Genomic DNA, 22,682 nt, shown 5'->3' on the forward strand with positions numbered 1-22,682 from the left:
GACACAGGGAGGGTCCCCAGGGGACAGGGTGACACAGGGGGACAGTGTGAGATGGGGTGACACAGGGAGGGTCCCCAGGGGACAGGGTGACACAGGGGGACAGTGTGGGACAGGGTGACACAGGGAGGGTCCCCAGGGGACAGGGTGACACAGGGGGATGGCGCAGGACGGGGTCCCCAAGGGACACAGTGACAGGGTGACACAGAGGGACAGTGTGGGATGGGGTCCCTGGGCGACACAGGGATGGGGTGACACAGGGGGACACAGGGTCCCCTGGGGACAGGGTGACACAGGGGGGGTCCCCAGGGGATGTGGGGACGGGGTGACACAGGGGGAGGCAAGGATAGTGTGACAGGAGGGCAGGGGGACACCCCAGCGGCCGTGGGGACACGGATGGGGACGTGGGGACAACGTGGGGTGGCTGGAGGGTGTAAAAATGTCTCTGGTGGCCTGTGGGGACATGAGTGGGGACACGGTGACACCCCGGGGTGGTGGCAGGGCCTCAGGGAGGAGTCGGTGTCAGCAGTGGGTAGTGCCAGAGGCCACAGGGGTGACACCAAGGGCCCAGGGGGTGACACCAGGGGTCAAGTGGGTGACGTGGGGGCCAAGGAGGAGACACCAGGGCCAGGTGGGTGACACCAGGGCCAGCAGGTGACACCAGGGGCCAAGGAGGAGACATCAAGGCCAGGCGGGTGACACCAGGGGCCAGAGTGGTGACATTAGGGACCAAGTGGGTGCCATGGGGGCCAAGGCGGAGACACCAGGACCCAAGGAGGGGATGCCAAGGCCATGTGGGTGACACCAGGGGCCAAGTGGGTGCCATGGGGACCAGGTGGGTGACATGGGGGCCAAGCAGGAAACACCAAGGGCCAAGTGGGTGACATGGGGTCCATATGGGTGACACCAGGGGCCAAGTGGGTGATACCAAGACCCAAGAAGAGACACCAAGTCCATGCGGGTGACACCAGGGGCCAAGTGGGTGACATGGGGGCCATACGGGTGACACCAGGGCCCAAGAAGAGACACCAAGTCCATACGGGTGACACCAGGGGCCAAGAAGAGACACCAAGTCCATGCGGGTGACACCAGGGGCCAAGTGGGTGACATGGGGGCCATACAGGTGACACCAGGGCCCAAGAAGAGACACCAAGTCCATACGGGTGACACCAGGGGCCAAGTGGGTGACATGGGGGCCATACAGGTGACACCAGGGCCCAAGAAGAGACACCAAGTCCATACAGGTGACACCAGGGGCCAAGTGGGTGACATGGGGGCCATACGGGTGACACCAGGGCCCAAGAAGAGACACCAAGTCCATACGGGTGACACCAGGGGCCAAGCGGGTGACATGGGAGCCATACGGGTGACACCAGGGCCCAAGAAGAGACACCAAGTCCATGCGGGTGACACCAGGGGCCAAGTGGGTGACATGGGGGCCATACGGGTGACACCAGGGGCCAAGAAGAGACACCAAGTCCATGCGGGTGACACCAGGGGCCAAGCGGGTGACATGGGGGCCATACGGGTGACACCACGGCCCAAGAAGAGACACCAAGTCCATACGGGTGCCACCAGGGGCCAAGTGGGTGACATGGGGGCCATACGGGTGACACCAGGGCCCAAGAAGAGACACCAAGTCCATGCGGGTGACACCAGGGGGCAAGCGGGTGACATGGGGGCCATACAGGTGACACCAGGGCCCAAGAAGAGACACCAAGTCCATACGGGTGCCACCAGGGGCCAAGTGGGTGACATGGGGGCCATATAGGTGACACCAGGGCCCAAGAAGAGACACCAAGTCCATACGGGTGCCACCAGGGGCCAAGTGGGTGACATGGGGGCCATATGGGTGACACCAGGGCGCAAGAAGAGACACCAAGTCCATACGGGTGCCACCAGGGGCCAAGTGGGTGACATGGGGGCCATACGGGTGACACCAGGGCCCAAGAAGAGACACCAAGTCCATGCGGGTGACACCAGGGGCCAAGTGGGTGACATGGGGGCCATACGGGTGACACCAGGGGCCAAGAAGAGACACCAAGTCCATGCGGGTGACACCAGGGGCCAAGCGGGTGACATGGGGGCCATACAGGTGACACCAGGGCCCAAGAAGAGACACCAAGTCCATACGGGTGACACCAGGGGCCAAGTGGGTGACATGGGGGCCATACGGGTGACACCAGGGCCCAAGAAGAGACACCAAGTCCATACAGGTGACACCAGGGGCCAAGCGGGTGACATGGGGGCCATACGGGTGACACCAGGGCCCAAGAAGAGACACCAAGTCCATGCGGGTGACACCAGGGGCCAAGTGGGTGACATGGGGGCCATAGGGGTGACACCAGGGCCCAAGAAGAGACACCAAGTCCATACGGGTGCCACCAGGGGCCAAGTGGGTGACATGGGGTCCATACGGGTGACACCAGGGCCCAAGAAGAGACACCAAGTCCATGCGGGTGCCACCAGGGGCCAAGCGGGTGACATGGGGTCCATACGGGTGACACCAGGGCCCAAGAAGAGACACCAAGTCCATGCGGGTGACACCAGGGGCCAAGCGGGTGACATGGGGGCCATACGGGTGACACCAGGGCCCAAGAAGAGACACCAAGTCCATGCGGGTGACACCAGGGGCCAAGCGGGTGACATAGGGGCCATACGGGTGACACCAGGGCCCAAGAAGAGACACCAAGTCCATGCGGGTGACACCAGGGGCCAAGCGGGTGACATGGGGGCCATACGGGTGACACCAGGGCCCAAGAAGAGACACCAAGTCCATGCGGGTGACACCAGGGGCCAAGCGGGTGACATGGGGGCCATACGGGTGACACCAGGGCCCAAGAAGAGACACCAAGTCCATGCGAGTGACACCAGGGGCCAAGTGGGTGACATGGGGGCCATACGGGTGACACCAGGGCCCAAGAAGAGACACCAAGTCCATGCAGGTGACACCAGGGGCCAAGCGGGTGACATGGGGGCCATACGGGTGACACCAGGGCCCAAGAAGAGACACCAAGTCCATGCGGGTGACACCAGGGGGCAAGCGGGTGACATGGGGGCCATACGGGTGACACCAGGGCCCAAGAAGAGACACCAAGTCCATGCGGGTGCCACCAGGGGCCAAGCGGGTGACATGGGGGCCATACGGGTGACACCAGGGCCCAAGAAGAGACACCAAGTCCATGCGGGTGCCACCAGGGGCCAAGCGGGTGACATGGGGTCCATACGGGTGACACCAGGGCCCAAGAAGAGACACCAAGTCCATGCAGGTGACACCAGGGGCCAAGTGGGTGACATGGGGGCCATACGGGTGACACCACGGCCCAAGAAGAGACACCAAGTCCATGCGGGTGACACCAGGGGCCAAGTGGGTGACATGGGGGCCATATGGGTGACACCAGGGGCCAAGAAGAGACACCAAGTCCATGCGGGTGACACCAGGGGCCAAGTGGGTGACATGGGGGCCATACGGGTGACACCAGGGCCCAAGAAGAGACACCAAGTCCATGCGGGTGCCACCAGGGGCCAAGTGGGTGACATGGGGGCCATACGGGTGACACCAGGGGCCAAGAAGAGACACCAAGTCCATGCAGGTGCCACCAGGGGCCAAGCGGGTGACATGGGGGCCATACGGGGGACACCAGGGCCCAAGAAGAGACACCAAGTCCATACGGGTGCCACCAGGGGCCAAGTGGGTGACATGGGGGCCAAGTAGGAGACACCAAGGCCATATGGGTGACACCAGGGGCCAAGTGGGTGACATGGGGGCCATACGGGTGACACCAGGGCCCAAGAAGAGACACCAAGTCCATGCGGGTGACACCAGGGGCCAAGCGGGTGACATGGGGGCCATACGGGTGACACCAGGGGCCAAGAAGAGACACCAAGTCCATGCGGGTGACACCAGGGGCCAAGTGGGTGACATGGGGGCCATACAGGTGACACCAGGGGCCAAGAAGAGACACCAAGTCCATGCGGGTGACACCAGGGGCCAAGTGGATGACATGGGGGCCATACGGGTGACACCAGGGCCCAAGAAGAGACACCAAGTCCATGCGGGTGACACCAGGGGCCAAGTGGGTGACATGGGGGCCATACGGGTGACACCAGGGGCCAAGAAGAGACACCAAGTCCATGCAGGTGCCACCAGGGGCCAAGCGGGTGACATGGGGGCCATACGGGGGACACCAGGGCCCAAGAAGAGACACCAAGTCCATGCGGGTGACACCAGGGGCCAAGTGGGTGACATGGGGGCCAAGTAGGAGACACCAAGGCCATATGGGTGACACCAGGGGCCAAGTGGGTGACATGGGGGCCATACGGGTGACACCAGGGCCCAAGAAGAGACACCAAGTCCATGCGGGTGACACCAGGGGCCAAGCGGGTGACATGGGGGCCATACGGGTGACACCAGGGGCCAAGAAGAGACACCAAGTCCATGCGGGTGACACCAGGGGCCAAGTGGGTGACATGGGGGCCATACGGGTGACACCAGGGGCCAAGAAGAGACACCAAGTCCATGCGGGTGACACCAGGGGCCAAGTGGATGACATGGGGGCCATACGGGTGACACCAGGGCCCAAGAAGAGACACCAAGTCCATACGGGTGACACCAGGGGCCAAGTGGATGACATGGGGGCCATACGGGTGACACCAGGGGCCAAGAAGAGACACCAAGTCCATACGGGTGACACCAGGGGCCAAGCGGGTGACATGGGGGCCATACGGGTGACACCAGGGCCCAAGAAGAGACACCAAGTCCATACGGGTGACACCAGGGGCCAAGCGGGTGCCATAAGCGGGCCAAGTAGAAAACACCAGGCCCGTGTGGGTGACGCCAGGGCCCGAGCGGGTGACGCGGGGCGCAGGCGAGAGCGAGCTCACCTCCTTGTAGAGCGAGTAGAGGAAGACGATGGTCTGGATGGTCTTGCCCAAGCCCATCTCGTCGGCCAGGATGGTGTCGGTGCTCTGGGCCCAGGAGAAGCGCAGCCAGTTCAGCCCCTCCAGCTGGTAGAGGTGTAAGGTGCCGCCCGTGGCCGTGATGAACCGCGGCTGCGTCTCGTACTTCACCGTCGGCTGCCGAGGGTGTAGGGGGGGTGTCAGTCGGATGAGGGGGGAGGAACAGGCGGCCGGGAGCCCCCCCCCTGCTCCGTTGAAGGGGATTCAGGGCGTCAGGGAGGTCCCCAGGGGGGCTCGGGTGGAGGGGGGACACGCAAGGGACCACGGGGGGGACACACGGGGGGAGGCTCAGGTGTTCAGGGGGGACCCAGGTGGCTGGGGGGGGACACCCACAAGGATTGGGGGACACCCAAGGGTCCATAGGGGGACCCGGGTGGTGGGGGACACCCACCAGGTCTGGGGGGACACCCAAGGGACCATGGCGGGGACACACAGGGATGGGTGGGGGGGCTCAGGTGTTCAGGGGGGACCCAGGTGGCTGGGGGGGGACACCCAAGGGACAATGAGGGGGACCCTGGTGTTGCGGGGGGGGACCCCCAAGGTTCCGTTGGTGGGACCCAGGTTTGGGGGACACCCAAGGGACCATGGGGGGGACACCCAGGTTTGTGGGGCGGGGGGACACAGGTTTGAGGGACACCCACCAGGTTTTGGGGGACACTCAAGGGTCCATGGGGTGACCAAGATTTGGGGGGGGGGGGCACCCAGGTTTGGGGGACACCCAAGTGTCCATGGGGGAACCCAGGATTTTGGGGGGGGACACACCCAGGTTTCGGGGAGAGTCAGGCATCTGGGGGGGGGGACACCCAGGTTTTGGGGGGGTACCCAAGGTTCCATGGGGGGACCCAGGTTTGGGGGGGGACCCCCAGGATTTGGGGGGACCCGCAGGCGTGCGGGCACTCACGTCATTGGTGGGGGAGTCGGGGGGTCCCTCCCCCGGCGTCTCCTTCTTCTTCTTCTTGTAGCGCCGGGGCTGGGCCGGGTCCTCCCCCATAAACACCTCCCTGGGGACACGGGGGGACGCGGGGGGGACACGAAGGGACACAGGGGGACACGAGGGGACACGGGGGGGACATGAGGGGGACACGGGGGGGACATGAGGGGGACACGGGGGGACACAGGACATGGAGGGACACGGGGGGACACGAGGGGACACGGGGGGGACGCAGGGACATGGAGGGACACGGGGAGGACACGGGGAGGACATGGGGGGGACGCGGGGACATGGAGGGACATGGGGGGACACGGGGAGGACACGGGGACATGGAGGGACACAGGGACATGGAGGGACACAGGAGGACACAGGACATGGAGGGACACGGGGGGACATGAGGGGACACGGGGGGGACACGGGGACATGGAGGGACATGGGGAGGACACGGGGAGGACACGGGGGGACGCGGGGGGACGCGGGGACATGGAGGGACACGGGGGGACACAGGGGGACACGGGGAGGACACGGGGAGGACACGGGGAGGACACGGGGACATGGAGGGACACAGGGACATGGAGGGACACAGGAGGACACAGGAGATGGAGGGACACGGGGGGACATGAGGGGGACACGGGACATGGAGGGACACAGGGACATGGGGGGAAACGGGAGGACACAAGGGGACACGGGGGGGACGCGGGGACATGGAGGGACACAGGGGGGACACGGGGGGAACATGAGGGGACACGAGGGGACACGAGGGGACACAGGGGCGATGGGGGGGACACAGGGGGCACAGGACATGGAGGGACACGAAGGGACACAGGGGGACACGAGGGGACACGGGGGGGACACGAGGGGGCACACAGGACATGGAGGGACACGAGGGGACACGGGGACATGGGGGGGGGGGGCCGGGAACACAGGGCAGCGTGAGGACACACCCCCATGTCCTCCATGTCCCCTCCAGTCCCTCCCAGGTGTTTCCAGTAGGCATGTCCCAGTGTCCCCTCGTGTCCCCCCCCAGTCCCTCACTGGTGTTCCCAGTAGCCACGTCCCCATGTCCCAGTGCCCCCTCGTGTCCCCCCCAGTCCCTCCCCGGTGTTCCCAGTAGCCACATCCCCATGTCCCAGTGCCCCCGCATGTCCCCCCCAGTCCCTCCCAGTCCCTCACCGGTGTTCCCAGTAGCCACATCCCCATGTCCCAGTGCCCCCGCATGTCCCCCCCAGTCCCTCCCAGTCCCTCACCAGTGTTCCCAGTAGCCACATCCCCATGTCCCAGTGCCCCCTCGTGTCCCCCCCAGTCCCTCACCGGTGTTCCCAGTAGCCACATCCCCATGTCCCAGTGTCCCCTCGTGTCCCCCCCAGTCCCTCACCGGTGTTTCCAGTAGCCACATCCCCATGTCCCAGTGCCCCCGCATGTCCCCCCCAGTCCCTCCCAGTCCCTCACCGGTGTTTCCAGTAGCCACATCCCCATGTCCCAGTGTCCCCTCGTGTCCCCCCCCAGTCCCTCACCGGTGTTCCCAGTAGCCACATCCCCATGTCCCAGTGTCCCCTCGTGTCCCCCCCCAGTCCCTCACTGGTGTTCCCAGTAGCCACATCCCCATGTCCCAGTGTCCCCTCGTGTCCCCCCCAGTCCCTCACCGGTGTTTCCAGTAGCCACATCCCCATGTCCCAGTGTCCCCTCGTGTCCCCCCCCAGTCCCTCACCGGTGTTCCCAGTAGCCACATCCCCATGTCCCAGTGTCCCCTCGTGTCCCCCCCAGTCCCTCACCGGTGTTTCCAGCAGCCACATCCCCATGTCCCAGTGCCCCCGCATGTCCCCCCCAGTCCCTCGCCGGTGTTTCCAGCAGCCACATCCCCATGTCCCAGTGCCCCCTCGTGTCCCCCCCAGTCCCTCACTGGTGTTCCCAGTAGCCACATCCCCATGTCCCAGTGCCCCCGCATGTCCCCCCCAGTCCCTCCCAGTCCCTCACCGGTGTTTCCAGTAAGCCAGCTTGTGGAGGTCGTAGTCGGGGATGGGCATCTCGTCCTCCTCCCAGGTGGCCTGGTCGTAGGGCAGGTCCCGCCACTTGACCAGGTAGTGGTACTGCCCCTTCCGGTCCACGCTGCGTGGCACCGCGTCACCGCCCGCCCGGGGACACCGGGGACACCGCGGGGCAGCGGGGGGCAGCGGGGGCCACGGCCCAAACCAGGGACAGCGGGGGTAATGGGGACAACAGGCACCACTGGGGACAACGGGCACCCAGGGGACAACGGGCATCGTGGGGACACCCGGGACAACAGGCATCACTGGGGACAATGGGCATCGTGGGGACACCAGGGACAACGGGCGCCACTGGGGACAACGGGCATCGTGGGGACATCAGGGACAACGGCCGCCACTGGGGACAACGGGCATCGTGGGGACACCAGGGACAACGGGCGCCACTGGGGACAACGGGCACCCAGGGGACAACGGGCATCGTGGGGACACCCGGGACAACAGGCGTCACTGGGGACAACGGGCATCGTGGGGACACCCGGGACAGCAGGCGCCACTGGGGACAACGGGCATCGTGGGGACATGGGGGACAACGGGCGCCACTGGGGACAACGGGCATCGTGGGGACATGGGGGACAACGGGCGCCACTGGGGACAACGGGCATCGTGGGGACACCCGGGACAGCAGGCGCCACTGGGGACAACGGGCATCGTGGGGACACCCGGGACAACAGGCGCCACTGGGGACAACGGGCATCGTGGGGACACCCGGGACAGCAGGCGCCACTGGGGACAACGGGCATCGTGGGGACACCAGGGACAACAGGCGCCACTGGGGACAACGGGCATCGTGGGGACACGGGGGACAACGGGCGCCACTGGGGACAACGGGCACCCAGGGACAACAGGCACCCAGGGGACAATGGGCATGGTGGGGACACTGGGGGGCAACAGGGGTCACAGCCCAAACCAGGGACACTGGGGACAATGGGGACACTAGGGGACACGGGGCACCGTGGGGACAATGGGGACACCAGGGGTCAACAGGGGTCACAGCCCAAAGCAGGGACACCGGGGACAATGGGGACAACAGGCACCATGGGGGCAACAGGCACCCAGGGGACAGTGGGGACACTGGGAGGCTACAGGGACAATGGGGACAATAAGCACCACGGGGGCAACAGGTACCACTGGGGACAACACGGACCGCGGGGACATCGGGCATCCAGGGGACAATGGGGACACCAGGGGGCAACGGGGTCATGGCCCAAACCAGGGACACCAGGGACAATGGGGACAACAGGCACCGTGGGGACACCGGGCACCCCCGGTGACACGGTGACAGCCAGGAGCGGGGGCTGCCACGTGCCTCCAGGGTGTGGGTGACAAGGGGACAGGCGGAAGCGTCACCCGCTGCCGTCAGGGAGACACCGAGAACACCCCGAGGGTGGGGGTCACCCGGGGACAGGGGGTCACCCGGGGACAGGGACGCGTGTCACAGCGTGAGGACACGAGGTCACTTGGGGACACGGGGTCACGTGGGGACAGCGCCTGACCGCTCCCAGGGGGGAAAGGCGGGGGGGCACCCATGGGTGCTGGGGGGCGTCCAGGGGTGCCCAGAGTATCCCTGGGGTGTCCCCAAACCCCGCCCAGGCGCTCCCCATCTAGGGGGGGCTGTGGGGGTCCCCTAGTGGCAAGGAGCACCCATGGGTGCTGGGGGGGGCTGTGGGACCCCTTGGTGCCGGGGGGGGGCACCCATGGGTGCTGGGGGGGCATCCAGGGGCGCTCACAGTTTCCCTGGGGTGTCTCCAAACCCCATCTAGGAAGGCGGGGGGGCTGTGGGGGTCCCCTAGTACCGGGGAGCACCCATGGGTGCTGGGGGGGGGCTGTGGGACCCCTTGGTGCCGGGGGGGGGCACCCATGGGTGCTGGGGGGGGGGGGGGGCATCCAGGAGCACCCAAGGTCACCCAGAATATCCCCGAGTTGCCCCCAAACCCCACCCAGGCGCTCCCGCTACCAACCCATCCCCTCCCCATTGTTTTGTTTAGTTTTGTTTTTTTGGGGGGGGGGGGGGATCCCCAAGTGTCGATGGGATGTCCCTTAGCGCCGTGTCCCCCCCCCCAGCAGCAGCACCCATGGGTGCCCCCCCCAACCCGTCCCCACCTGTGGTTGATGATGCGATGCACCGTCATCCACTCGGGTTTGATGCCGTACCGGTAGAACCGTTCCTCCATCCCCCCGAAAAGGGGGTCCCCCCCGGCCCCCCCCCGTTTCTCACTTTTGGGGTCGTCGTCCCCCGAACCGTAATCGAGGGGGGGGGGCTCGTCCATGTCGTTCTTGCGTTGGTAGTTGCGGTACATCACCAGGTGGAAGATCTCCAGCTGTCCGAAAAGTTTGTGGGGTTTTTTTTTGGGGGGGGGACGGGACACCCCAAAAATTAAAAATTAAAAAGGGGGGGGCAGGGTCCAAGCACCCCCCTGACCCCCCCTACAAGAGCCTCTGGAATTGGGGGGGGGGGTGTAGGGTGAGAGAGTATCCCCCCCCCTGCTTCCAAAGTATCAGGCTCCTTAAAGGGGTACATGACCCCCCCCCTATATCAGGGCCCCCCCCCTTCCGGTATCAGATCCCCTAAAGGGGTAGATGGGCCCCCCCAAAGTATCAGGCCCCCCCCATATAGCAGGGGGCCCCTTCAGAAGGACAGACAGCCCCCCTCAGGTATCAGCCCCCCCCCAGTGGGCAAATAGGGGCCCCCCCAAGTATCAGGGCCCCCCCCCCGAATTATAACAGCCCCCCCCCAATATCATGGCCCCCCCAGAATGGGCATAGGGCCCCCCCCAAAGTATCAAGGCCCCCCCATATAGAAGGGGGCCCCTTCAGAAGGACAGACAGCCCCCCCCCAGGTATCAGACCCCCCCAGAACGGGCAAATAGGGGCCCCCCAAGTAGCAGGGCCCCCCCCCGAATTATAACAGCCCCCCCCCAATATCATGGCCCCCCCAGAATGGGCATAGGGCCCCCCTAAAGTATCAGGGCCCCCCCAAATGGGCCAATAGGGCCCCCCCATATAGCAGGGGGCCCCTTCAGAAGGACAGACAGCCCCCCCCCAGGTATCAGCCCCCCCCCCAGTGGGCAAATAGGGGCCCCCCAAGTATCAGGGCCCCCCCCTGAATTGTAACAGCCCCCCCCCAATATCATGGCCCCCCCAGAATGGGCATAGGGCCCCCCCCAAAGTATCAGGGCCCCCCAATATAGCAGGGGGCCCCTTCAGAAGGACAGACAGCCCCCCCCCAGGTATCAGCCCCCCCCAGTGGGCAAATAGGGGCCCCCCCAAGTATCAGGGCCCCCCCCCCGAATTATAACAGCCCCCCCCCAATATCATGGCCCCCCCAGAATGGGCATAGGGCCCCCCTAAAGTATCAGGGCCCCCCCATATAGCAGGGGGCCCCTTCAGAAGGACAGACAGCCCCCCCCCCAGGTATCAGACCCCCCCAGAACGGGCAAATAGGGGCCCCCCAAGTATCAGGGCCCCCCCCCCGAATTATAACAGCCCCCCCCCCAATATCATGGCCCCCCCAGAATGGGCATAGGGCCCCCCTAAAGTATCAGGGCCCCCCCAAATGGGCCAATAGGGCCCCCCCATATAGCAGGGGGCCCCTTCAGAAGGACAGACAGCCCCCCCCCAGGTATCAGCCCCCCCCAGAACGGGCAAGTCGAGCCCCCCCCCGCCACTGTGGGGGTGCGGGCCCCCCCGTACCTGCAGCTCCTTGATCCAGGAGCAGTGCCAGTAGGAGAGTCCCACCCACTTGACGAAGAATTCCCGCTCGGAGCGACCCTGCAGCGCCGGGGGGGGGCCCTCGGGGGGGGCCCCGGGGGGGGCGGCCACAGGGGGGGGGGGCTCCCCCCATCGCCAGTACAGGATCTTCTGAACCCGCCCCTTCAGCACCGGGCACTGCAGAGGAGATGGGGGGGGGGGGGGGGACACACAGAGGGGTTGGGGACATGGGGACACAGGGACGAGGCTGGGGGGGGGCCCCGCCATGACACCCAGAGCACCCCCGGGGGTGGGGGGGGGCAGGATTTCCCCCCCCCCCCCAACAAAGGGGGGCTGTCCCTGATGTGTCCCCAAAGGGGTGGCTGTCTCCAGTGTCCCTGTCCTGGTGGTCCCCGTGTCCCCCCGTGTCCCTGTGACCCCCCCGTGACCCCGTGTCCCCCCCAATGTCCCCCGTGTCCCCCCCTGTCCCCACGTCTCCCCATGTCCCCACTGTCCCCCCTACATATCCTACCATGTCTCCCCTGTCCCCAGTGTCCCCCCCCATGTCCCCAGTGACCCCCCCGGTGTCCCCAGTGTCCCCCCGTCGTGTCTCACCATGTCTCCCCCGTCCCCAGTGTCCCCCCCATGTCCTCTCTGTGTCCCCATGTCCCCCCCATGTACATCTCCCCCTGTCCCCATGTCCCCCCCATGTCCCCAGTGTCCCCCCCTGTCCCCAGTGTCCCCCCTCCATGTCCCACCACGTCTCCTGTGTCCCCAGTGTCCCCTCCATGTCCCCAGCACCACCCCATGTCCCACCATGTCCCCCCCTGTCCCCAGTGTCCCCCCCCATGTCCTCTCTGTCCCCCCATGTCCCCCCCAAGTACATCTCCACCTGTCCCCATGTCTCCCCATGTCCCCCCTATGTCCTCTCTGTCCCCCCTCCATGTCCCACCACGTCTCCCCTGTGTCCCCAGGGTCCCCCCATGTCCCCAGCACCCCCCCCATGTCCCACCATGTCCCCTCCATGTCCCCAGTGTCCCCCTGCCATGTCCCACCATGTCCCCCCATGTCCCCAGGGTCCCCCCCATGTCCCCAGCGTCCCCCCGCCATGTCCCACCACGTCTCCCCTGTGTCCCCAGTGTCCCCCCATGTCCCACCATGTCCCCCCATGTCCCCAGTGTCCCCCCATGTCCCCAGTGTCCCCCCGCCATGTCCCACCACGTCTCCCCTGTGTCCCCAGTGTCCCTCCCATGTCCCCAGTGTCCCCCCGCCATGTCCCACCACGTCTCCCCTGTGTCCCCAGTGTCCCCCCATGTCCCACCATGTCCCCCCATGTCCCCAGTGTCCCCCCCATGTCCCCAGTGTCCCCCCTCCATGTCCCACCACGTCTCCCCTGTGTCCCCAGTGTCCCCTCCATGTCTCCATCCTCCCCCCGCCATGTCCCACCCTGTCCCCCCCCCCGTCCCCAGCGGCCCCCCGCCACGTCCCCGGTGTCCCCCCCGTACCGTGCAGCGGGGACAGAGCCACTCTCCGTTGGGGACCTCGGGCAGGGGGGGGTTGAGGCAGTGGATGTGGTAGGAGGACACGCAGGCGTCGCAGCAGAGCAGCTCCCCCCCGTCCTTGCAGACGCGGCAGTACTCCATGTGGTCGTCCTCCTCCTCCTTCTCCCCTTCCTCCTCCTCCTCCTCCTCCTCCTCCTCCTCCTCCTTCGCCTCCCACTGCACCCCCTCCTTCTCCTGAGGGGCACCCCGGGATCAGGCAACACCCCCCCAAAGCGCTGGGGATGCTCCCCAAAATGGCACCTGGGGAGGCCCAAACCTCCAGCGACACCCTGAGCGACACCCAAACCTCCAGCGACACCCTGAGGGACACCCAAAGCTCAGGGACACCCTAAGGGACACCAAAAGGGACACCCAAACCTCTCAGGGACACCCTGAGGGACACCCAAAGCTCAGGGACACCCTGAGGGACACCCAAACTGCTCAGGGACAGCCTGAGCGACACCCAAACCTCCAGGGACACCCTGAGGGACACCCTGAGGGACACCCAAACCTCTCAGGGACACCCTGAGCGACACCCAAACCTCCAGCAACACCCTGAGGGACACCCAAACCTCCAGCGACACCCTGAGCGACACCCAAACCTCCAGGGACAGCCTGAGCGACACCCAAACCTCTCAGGGACACCCTGAGGGACACCCAAAGCTCAGGGACACCCTGACAGACATCCTAAGGGACACCCAAACCTCTCAGGGACACCCTGAGGGACACCCAAACCTCCAGGGACAGCCTGAGCAACACCCAAACTGCTCAGGGACAGCCTGAGCGACACCCAAACCTCCAGGGACACCCTGAGGGACACCCAAACTCCAGGGACACCCTGAGGGACACCCTGAGCGACACCCAAACCTCCAGCAACACCCTGAGGGACACCCAAACTCCAGGGACACCCTGAGGGACACCCTAAGGGACACCCAAACTGCTCAGGGACAGCCTGAGCAACACCCAAAGCTCCAGGGACACCCTGAGCGACACCCAAACCTCTCAGGGACACCCTGAGGGACACCCAAAGCTCAGGGACACCCTGAGCGACACCCAAAGCTCAGGGACACCCTGAGGGACACCCAAAGCTCAGGGACACCCTGAGGGACACCCTAAGGGACACCCAAACCTCTCAGGGACAGCCTGAGGGACACCCAAACCTCCAGGGACAGCCTGAGCAACACCCAAACTGCTCAGGGACAGCCTGAGCGACACCCAAACCTCCAGGGACACCCTGAGCGACACCCAAACCTCTCAGGGACACCCTGAGGGACACCCAAAGCTCCAGGGACACCCTGAGCGACACCCAAACCTCTCAGGGACACCCTGAGCGACACCCAAACCTCCAGGGACACCCTGAGCGACACCCAAACCTCTCAGGGACACCCTGACACCCAAACCCAGCATCCTCCAGCAACCCCCAAACCCCCCTAGGGTCCCCCCAGTGACCCCCAAACCGCTCCAGGTTTCCTCCCAGTGACCCCCAAATCCCCCCCAGGATCCCCCAACCGCCCCCCCAGCATCCTCCAGCGACCCCTAAAACCCCCCTAGGGTCCCCCCAGTGACCCCCAACCCGCCCCCCCGTGCCGTCACTCACGCAGTGGGGGCAGCTCCAGCGCCCCTCGGGCGCGCGGTCGAGCTCGGGGTCGAGGCAGACGAGGTGGTAGGCGCGGGGGCAGGTGTCGCAGAGGATGATCTCCCCCCCCTGCTGGCACACCTCGCAGTAGTCCTGGTGGTCCGTCTCGTAGCCATCCCCCTCCTCCTCCGGGCCCGGCCCTGCAGGGACGCCACGCACCGCCCGCTGCCACCCGGGGGACATGGGGACAGGGGCATGGGGGTACTGGGGGAACTGGGGAGCGGGGTGGGGGACATGGGGGGCGCTGGGGAGGGGGATATGGGGGGATTGGGGACATGGGGACACCCAGGGATGGGGGTACTGGGGGAACTGGGGAGCGGGGTGGGGGACATGGGGGGCGCTGGGGAGGGGGATATGGGGGGAATTGGGGACGTGGGGACACTGGGGACACCCAGGGATGGGGGTACTGGGGGAACTGGGGAGCGGGGTGGGGGACTGGGGGGCGCTGGGGAAGGGGATATGGGGGGATTGGGGACATGGGGACACCCAGGGATGGGGGTACTGGGGGAACTGGGGAGCGGGGTGGGGGACATGGGGGGCGCTGGGGAGGGGGATATGGGGGGATTGGGGACATGGGGACACCCAGGGATGGGGGTACTGGGGGAACTGGGGAGCGGGGTGGGGGACTGGGGGGCGCTGGGGAGAGGGATATGGGGGGAATTGGGGACGTGGGGACACTGGGGACACCCAGGGATGGGGGTACTGGGGGAACTGGGGAGCGGGGTGGGGGACTGGGGGGCGCTGGGGAAGGGGATATGGGGGGAATTGGGGACGTGGGGACACCTGGGGATGGGGACAGGGGGACAGGGATACTGGGGAGCGGGACACTGGGGGCACTGGGGATGGGGACACCCAGGGATGGGGGTACTGGGGACACTGGTGCCGGGGCCATGGGGTCACTGGGAAGGGGGATGCTGGATGGTGGGGACACCAGGGGACAGGGCCACTGGGGACGGGGACACCAGGGAGCTGGGGGACACTGGGGACACCCCAAATGTCCAGGGGACAGGGCCGGGGGACACAGGGACACCACTAACACCCCCCCCCCCACGGGACGCCACCACCACTATAGGAAACGGCCCCCCAAAACCCCCCCTCAGGGGGGACCCCAAGGACGTGTGGGTGGGGGACCCCGGGTGACAATTTGGGGGACACTGAAGGGGGCGCGGGGGGGTGTCTCACCGTGCGCAGGCGCCGGGCCCGTCCCCACGGGGCCGCGCTCCCGGCCGGCGCAGGGGGCTGCAAGGAAAGAGGGGGGGGGGGGCGCGGGTGGGGGGCGCAGGGCGGGGTGGGGGGGCACGGAAATGTCACCCGGTGTCCCCACCCGGGATAGGGGAAGGAGAAAAAAAAGGGGTTGGCGGGGGTGACACCCGGGGAGCGGTGACACTCGGGGACACGCTCACCCTTTTTCTTTTTGCGTCCGGGACGTCCCCGTTTGAGTTTTTTAAGCCGGGTGGTGGGGTCAGGGCGGGGGGGGCACCCAACACCCCGGGGCTTTCGGCGTCGGAGTCTTCCTCCGCCTCGCCAGCGTCTTCGCTCTGTTCGGGTGACAACGGGGTGACAACGGGGTGACAACAACAGCTGAGGGGACGCGGGGACAGCAGGACCGGGGAGAAAATCGCGTGTGTGTGGCGGAGGGGGGGGGGGGCACGTGTTTGGGGATATTTTGGGGGACTCTTGGGGACATTTGGGGACACACACACACACACACACGAGCACCCGCGTCCTACCGAGCTGCTTTTCTTGCGTTTGCCCCCCAGGACGCCGAGTTTGATCTTCAGCGGCGCCATCTTCCTCCCCTTCATCTTCCTCTTCAGCTCCGGCACCCGCGGGCTCTTGCTGCGTTTTTTGTGGCCGGGACCTGGGGGGGGGGGGGGGGGGTGTAGTTTGGGGGTACCCTCACCCCTCTCAGCCCCAGGGACCCCCCCCCCCCCCCCATAATCACGCCGAGGGTTCTCTAAGGGGCACCCCCAAGCTGCCCACCCCACCAGGGAGCCCCAAAACCCGCTGAAGGACCCCCAAAGCTCCCCCCAGGGAGCCCCAAATTCCCCCATGGACCCCCAAAGCCCCCCCAGGGACCAATAACGCCCCCCCCCCCCCCCCCAGGGAACCCCTAAGGACCCCCCAACCTCCCCCAGAGACCATCAGAGACCCCTGAAGTCCCCCAGGGACCCCGTAAAGTCCCCCCAAACTCCCCCAGGGACCCCCTAAAGCCCCCCCAAACTCCCCCAAGGAGCCCTAAACTCCCCCTAGGGACCCCCAAAGCCCCCCAAGATCCACTTAAGGACCCCCCAAATTCCCACAGGGACCCCCGGAGTCACCCCTGAGACCCCTGAAGTCCCCCAAGGACCCCCTAAAGCCCCCCCAAACTCCCCCAAGGAGCCCTAAACTCCCCCTAGGGACCCCCAAAGCCCCCCAAGATCCACCTAAGGACCCCCCAAACTCCCACAGGGACCCCCAGAGTCACGCCAGAGACCCCACAAGTCCCCCAAGGACCCCCTAAAGTCCCCCCAAACTCCCCCAGGGACCCCCTAAAGCCCCCCAAACTCCCCCAAGGAGCCCTAAACTCCCCCTAGGGACACCCAAAGCCCCCCAAGATCCACCAAAGGACCCCCAAACTCCCACAGGGACCCCCAGAGTCACGCCAGAGACCCCACAAGTCCCCCAAGGACCCCCTAAAGTCCCCCCAAACTCCCCCAGGGACCCCCTAAAGCCCCCCCAAACTCCCCCAAGGAGCCCTAAACTCCCCCTAGGGACACCCAAAGCCCCCCAAGATCTACCAAAGGACCCCCCAAACTCCCACAGGGACCCCCTGAGACCCCTGAAGTCCCCCAAGGACCCCCTAAAGCCCCCCCAAACTCCCCCAGGGACCCCCTAAAGCCCCCCCAAACTCCCCCAAGGAGCCCTAAACTCCCCCTAGGGACACCCAAAGCCCCCCAAGATCCACCTAAGGACCCCCCAAACTCCCACAGGGACCCCCGGAGTCACCCCTGAGACCCCTGAAGTCCCCCAAGGACCCCCTAAAGTCCCCCCAAACTCCCCCAGGGACCCCCTAAAGCCCCCCCAAACTCCCCCAAGGAGCCCTAAACTCCCCCTAGGGACACCCAAAGCCCCCCAAGATCCACCTAAGGACCCCCCAAACTCCCACAGGGACCCCCGGAGTCACCCCAGAGACCCCTGAAGTCCCCCAAGGACCCCCTAAAGTCCCCCCAAACTCCCCCAGGGACCCCCTAAAGCCCCCCCAAACTCCCCCAAGGAGCCCTAAACTCCCCCATGGACCCCCAAAGCCCCACCCCAAACCCCACCCAGGCCCCCAGCAGCACCCACCTTTGCCCTCCTTGGTCTTGGCCTTGCGCAGGGGCGGGGGGGGGGCCTCGGGGGCCACGGCGGCCACGGCAGCCGACACTTGCTCGGCCACGGCGGCGGCGGCAGCGGCGGCGGCGGCGGCCACGGCGGCGGCGGAGCCCTTGAAGGGGTTGTTGGCGCTGAATTCCCGCCACTTGGCCCCCAGGATGGTCATCATCTTCGACATGGGGATTTTGGGGTTCTTCTTGGCGATCAGGGGCCTGGCAGGGAGGGAGGGACGCGGGCTGGGACCCCCCCCAGCACCCCAAAATGCCCCCATGGTCCTCCAGGTATCCTTGTGTCCCACCAGCACCCCCAAGGGCCCCCACAGCACCCCAAAATGCCCCCATGATCCTCTAGGTATCCTTGGGCCCTACCAGCACCCCCCAAGGGCCCCCCCAGCACCCCAAAATTCCCCCATGATCCTCTAGGTATCCTTGGGCCCTACCAGCACCCCCTAAGGGCCCCCACAGCACCCCAAAATTCCCCCACGGTCCTCTAGGTATCCCTGTGCCCCACCAGCCCCCCCCAAGGGCCCCCACAGCACCCCAAAATTCCCCCACGGTCCTCTAGGTATCCCTGTGCCCCACCAGCCCCCCCAAGGGTCCCCCCCAGCACCCCGATCTGCCCTAAAACCCCCCCCACAAGCACCCTGATGCATCCCCCAGCACCCACAGAGCCCCCCAAGACCCTCAGGTACCCCCCCCCCAAGCACCCTGAGGTACCCCCAGAGCCCACTGAGACCCTGAGGTGCCCCCCCAGCACCCCCAAATACCCTAAAAACATCCCCCCCCCCAGCACCCTGAAGTGTCCCTCAGGACCTAGATGAACCCTCCAGCACCCGGAGGTGCCCCCCCAATCCCCCCCGAGGTGTCTCCCACCCCTCTAAAGTTCCCCTCCAGGACCTCAGGGTGCCCCCCCCCAGCACCCCAGGGTGCCCCCCACCTCATGAACTGGCTGAAGGCCTTGTAGTTGGTGAGGGTGTGATAATCCTCCTCGGTGAAGACGTGGTCCACGTCCTCCAGCCCCCAGGCCCCCAACAGCTGCGCTGAGGATTTCTGCTCCACCGCCTGTGCCGGGGGGAAAAAAAGGGGGGGGGGGGACACGGGGGTCAGGGGGGGGGGGACACGGGGTCGGGGGACACACACACATGGGGTTGGGGACACACAGAGAGCAACACCGGGATGGGGAGAGGGGAAGGAAAATCACCCAGGAATAGAGAGAGGAGAAAAAAAAAAAAAAAAAAAAAAAAAAAAGAGATATGTCACCTGCTGGGACACCCCCACCCCCCAAGCCCAAATATGGGTGATGGGACCCCCCCCGTGGGCACCCAGATGGGTGATGGGACCCCCCCCCAGGCCCCAGGACCCCCATGGGGTGACAGGACCCCTCACGAACACCCACACGGGTGATGGGACCCCCGTGAGCACCCAGATGGGTGGCAGGACCCCCCCAGGCCCCGACACAGGCCACAGGACCCCCCCACAAGCACCCATACGGGTGATGGGACCCCCCCAACCAAGCCCCAACATGGGTGTTAGGACCCCCCTGAGCACCCACATGGGTGATGGGACCCCCCAGGCCCTGACATAGGCCACAGGACCCCCATGAGGACCCCCATGGGGTGACAGGACCCCTCACGAGCACCTACATGGGTGATGGGACCCCCCCCCCCGGACCCAACACGGGTGATGGGACCCCCGTGGGCACCCAGATGGGTGATGGGACCCCCCAGGCCCCGACATGGGTGACAGGACCCCCCATGAGGACCCCCATGGGGTGACAGGACCCCCATGGGCACCCATGTGGGTGATGGGACCCCCCCAGGGCCCAACATGGGTGTTAGGGACCCCCGTGGGCACCCAGATGGCTGATGGGACCCCCCCCCAGGCCCCGACATGGGTGACAGGACCCCCAGAAGGACCCCCCCGGGTGACAGAACCCCCCCCCCCAGTTCCCCACACCGGGTGACAGCCCCCTCTCACCCCCTCCAAGCACCCACACAGGGCAGCACTAGGGGAGCCCCAGGGTGCCCCCCAACATGGGTGCCCCCCTCCCGGCCGTACCTTCACCTTCTGCCCCCCCTCCTCGTCGGTCTTTTTCCGTCTCTTGGTTTTTTTCTCCTTTTTCTCGCGGTGCTTCCGCCGCCGTTTCCTGGCCGCCCCCCCGGAGTCGCTGCCGCCGCTCTCGGATTTTTCCCGGTACTCCTCGCGCTGATAGTCCTCCCGCTCCGACTCCAGCTCATCCTCGCTCACCTGACACCCCCGCCCAGCGCTTGTCACCCCCGGACCCCCGGCAGCCACCCCAGGACCCCAACAGTCGCCCCCAACCCCATCAGTCGTCCCCAGCACCATCAGCCACGCCAAGACCCCCCGTTGATCATCCTCAACCTTGTCAGTCACCCCAGGACCCCGTCAGTCGCTCCAAGACCCCTGTCAGTTGTCCCCAACCCCACCAGTCACTCCCAACCCTGTCAGTCACCCCAACACCCGAGTCAGTTGTCCCCAACCCCATCAGCCACCCCAAGACCCCCGTCAGTTGTCCCCAACCCCATCAGTCACCCCCAACCCTGTCAGTCACCCCAACACCCGAGTCAGTTGTCCCCAACCCCGCCAGTCACCCCAAGACCCGAGTCAGTTGTCCCCAACCCCATCAGTCACCCCCAACCCCGCCAGTCACCCCAAGACCCGAGTCAGTTGTCCCCAACCCCATCAGTCACCCCCAACCCCGCCAGTCACCCCAAGACCCCAGTCAGTTGTCCCCAACCCCTCCAGTCGCCCCCAACCCTGTCAGTTGCCCTTGAGACCCCCCAGCAGCCACCCCAAGACCCCCTGTCAATCATCCCCAAGCCTGTCAGTCACCCCAGAGCCCCGTCAGTTGTCCCCAACTCCATCAGTCATCCCCAACCTCATCAGTCACCCCAAACCCCCATCAGTCACCCCAAGACCCATGTCAGTTGTCCCCAAGCCCATCAGTTGCACCCAACCCTGTCAGTCACTCAAGACCCACCCTGTCAGTCGTCCCCAACACCGTCAGTCGCCCCAAGAACCCCCACCAGTTGCCCCCAACCCCGTCAGTCACCCTGAGAGTCTGTCACCCGTCCCCAGACCCCGTCAGTCACCCTGAGAGTCCGTCACCCGTCCCCAGGCCCCATCAGTCACCCTGAAACGCCTGTCACCCGTCCCCAGACCCCGTCAGTCACCCTGAGAGTCCGTCACCCGTCCCCAGGCCCCGTCCATCATCCCCAGACCCCATCAGTCACCCTGAAACTGTCGTCACTCATCCCCAGACCCCGTCAGTCACCCTGAGAGTCCGTCACCCGTCCCCAGGCCCCGTCAGTCACCCTGAGAGTCCGTCACCCGTCCCCAGGCCCCGTCAGTTACCCTGAAGCTCCTGTCACCCATCCCCAGACCCCGTCAGTCACCCTGAGAGTCCGTCACCCGTCCCCAGGCCCCGTCAGTCACCCTGAGAGTCCGTCACCCGTCCCCAGGCCCCGTCCATCATCCCCAGACCCCATCAGTCACCCTGAAACTGTCGTCACTCATCCCCAGACCCCGTCAGTCACCCTGAGAGTCCGTCACCCGTCCCCAGGCCCCATCAGTCACCCTGAAACGCCTGTCACCCGTCCCCAGGCCCCATCCATCATCCCCAGACCCCGTCAGTCACCCTGAGAGTCCGTCACCCGTCCCCAGGCCCCGTCAGTCACCCTGAGAGTCCGTCACCCGTCCCCAGGCCCCGTCAGTCACCCTGAGAGTCCGTCACCCGTCCCCAGACCCCATCACCCACACCAGGAGGACCCCGGCATCCAGGCAGGTTGTCTCAGGCGAACTCACCAGTTTTTTCCGTTTCCGTGGTTTTCCGGGTTTATTTTCTTTCTGCTTCCGGGGGCCCCGTTTCTTCTTTTTCACCCCCAGGGCCCCCTCGAGGCCCCGCAGCAGCTCGTCGTCACCATCTGCAGGGACACGTCAGCCTGAGCCACGGGGACAGGCGCTGGCGGCTGACAGGGCCGGGTGACAATGCGAGGTCCCCTCCGTGACCACCAGGACGGGGACACCCAGGAAGGTGGGTGATGGGGACACCCAGCTGTGTCACGGTCCCCTCTGTGGCCACTGGGACAGTGACACGCAGGAAAATGGGTGACAGGGACACGCGGCCACAATGAAGTCCCCTCCGTGGCCGCCAACCCACTGACACACATGGAGGTGGGTGACAGTCACAGGTGGCCACACTGAGGTCCCCGGGATGGTGACAGGTGACTACACCGAGGTGTCCTCCATGACCACGAGCCCAGTGACAGACACAGAGGCGGGTGACAGTCAAGAGGTGGCCACACTGAGGTCCCCTCTGTGGCCACCAGACCACTGACACACACTGAGCCAGGTGACAGCCACAGGTGGCCACGCTGAGATCCCCTCCGTGGCCACCAGCCACTGACACACTTCGAGGCGGGTAACGCGCCGCCACGCTGAGGTCCCTCTCATGGCCACCAACACGGTGCCACACTCAGAAGCGGGTGACAGCCACAGGCGGCTACGCTGAGG

General features: G+C 66.0%; 1 protein-coding gene across 1 annotated transcript in view; it reads right to left on the reverse strand.

The window, feature by feature from the left end:
- LOC141972858 (chromodomain-helicase-DNA-binding protein 3-like) overlaps positions 1-22,682 on the reverse strand; it is an 81,127-nt gene that overhangs the window by 48,926 nt on the left and 9,519 nt on the right. The window contains 14 exon segments of the mRNA XM_074930895.1: positions 4,882-5,073; positions 5,858-5,957; positions 7,862-7,993; positions 10,033-10,250; positions 11,623-11,817; positions 13,125-13,355; positions 14,758-14,961; positions 16,192-16,268; positions 16,271-16,334; positions 16,527-16,657; positions 18,124-18,362; positions 19,087-19,211; positions 20,214-20,396; positions 21,975-22,093. Coding sequence (XP_074786996.1) covers positions 4,882-5,073; positions 5,858-5,957; positions 7,862-7,993; positions 10,033-10,250; positions 11,623-11,817; positions 13,125-13,355; positions 14,758-14,961; positions 16,192-16,268; positions 16,271-16,334; positions 16,527-16,657; positions 18,124-18,362; positions 19,087-19,211; positions 20,214-20,396; positions 21,975-22,093 — 2,210 coding nt within the window.

Source organism: Athene noctua, chromosome 36, assembly GCF_965140245.1.
Source record: "Athene noctua chromosome 36, bAthNoc1.hap1.1, whole genome shotgun sequence".
NCBI lineage: Eukaryota > Metazoa > Chordata > Aves > Strigiformes > Strigidae > Athene > Athene noctua.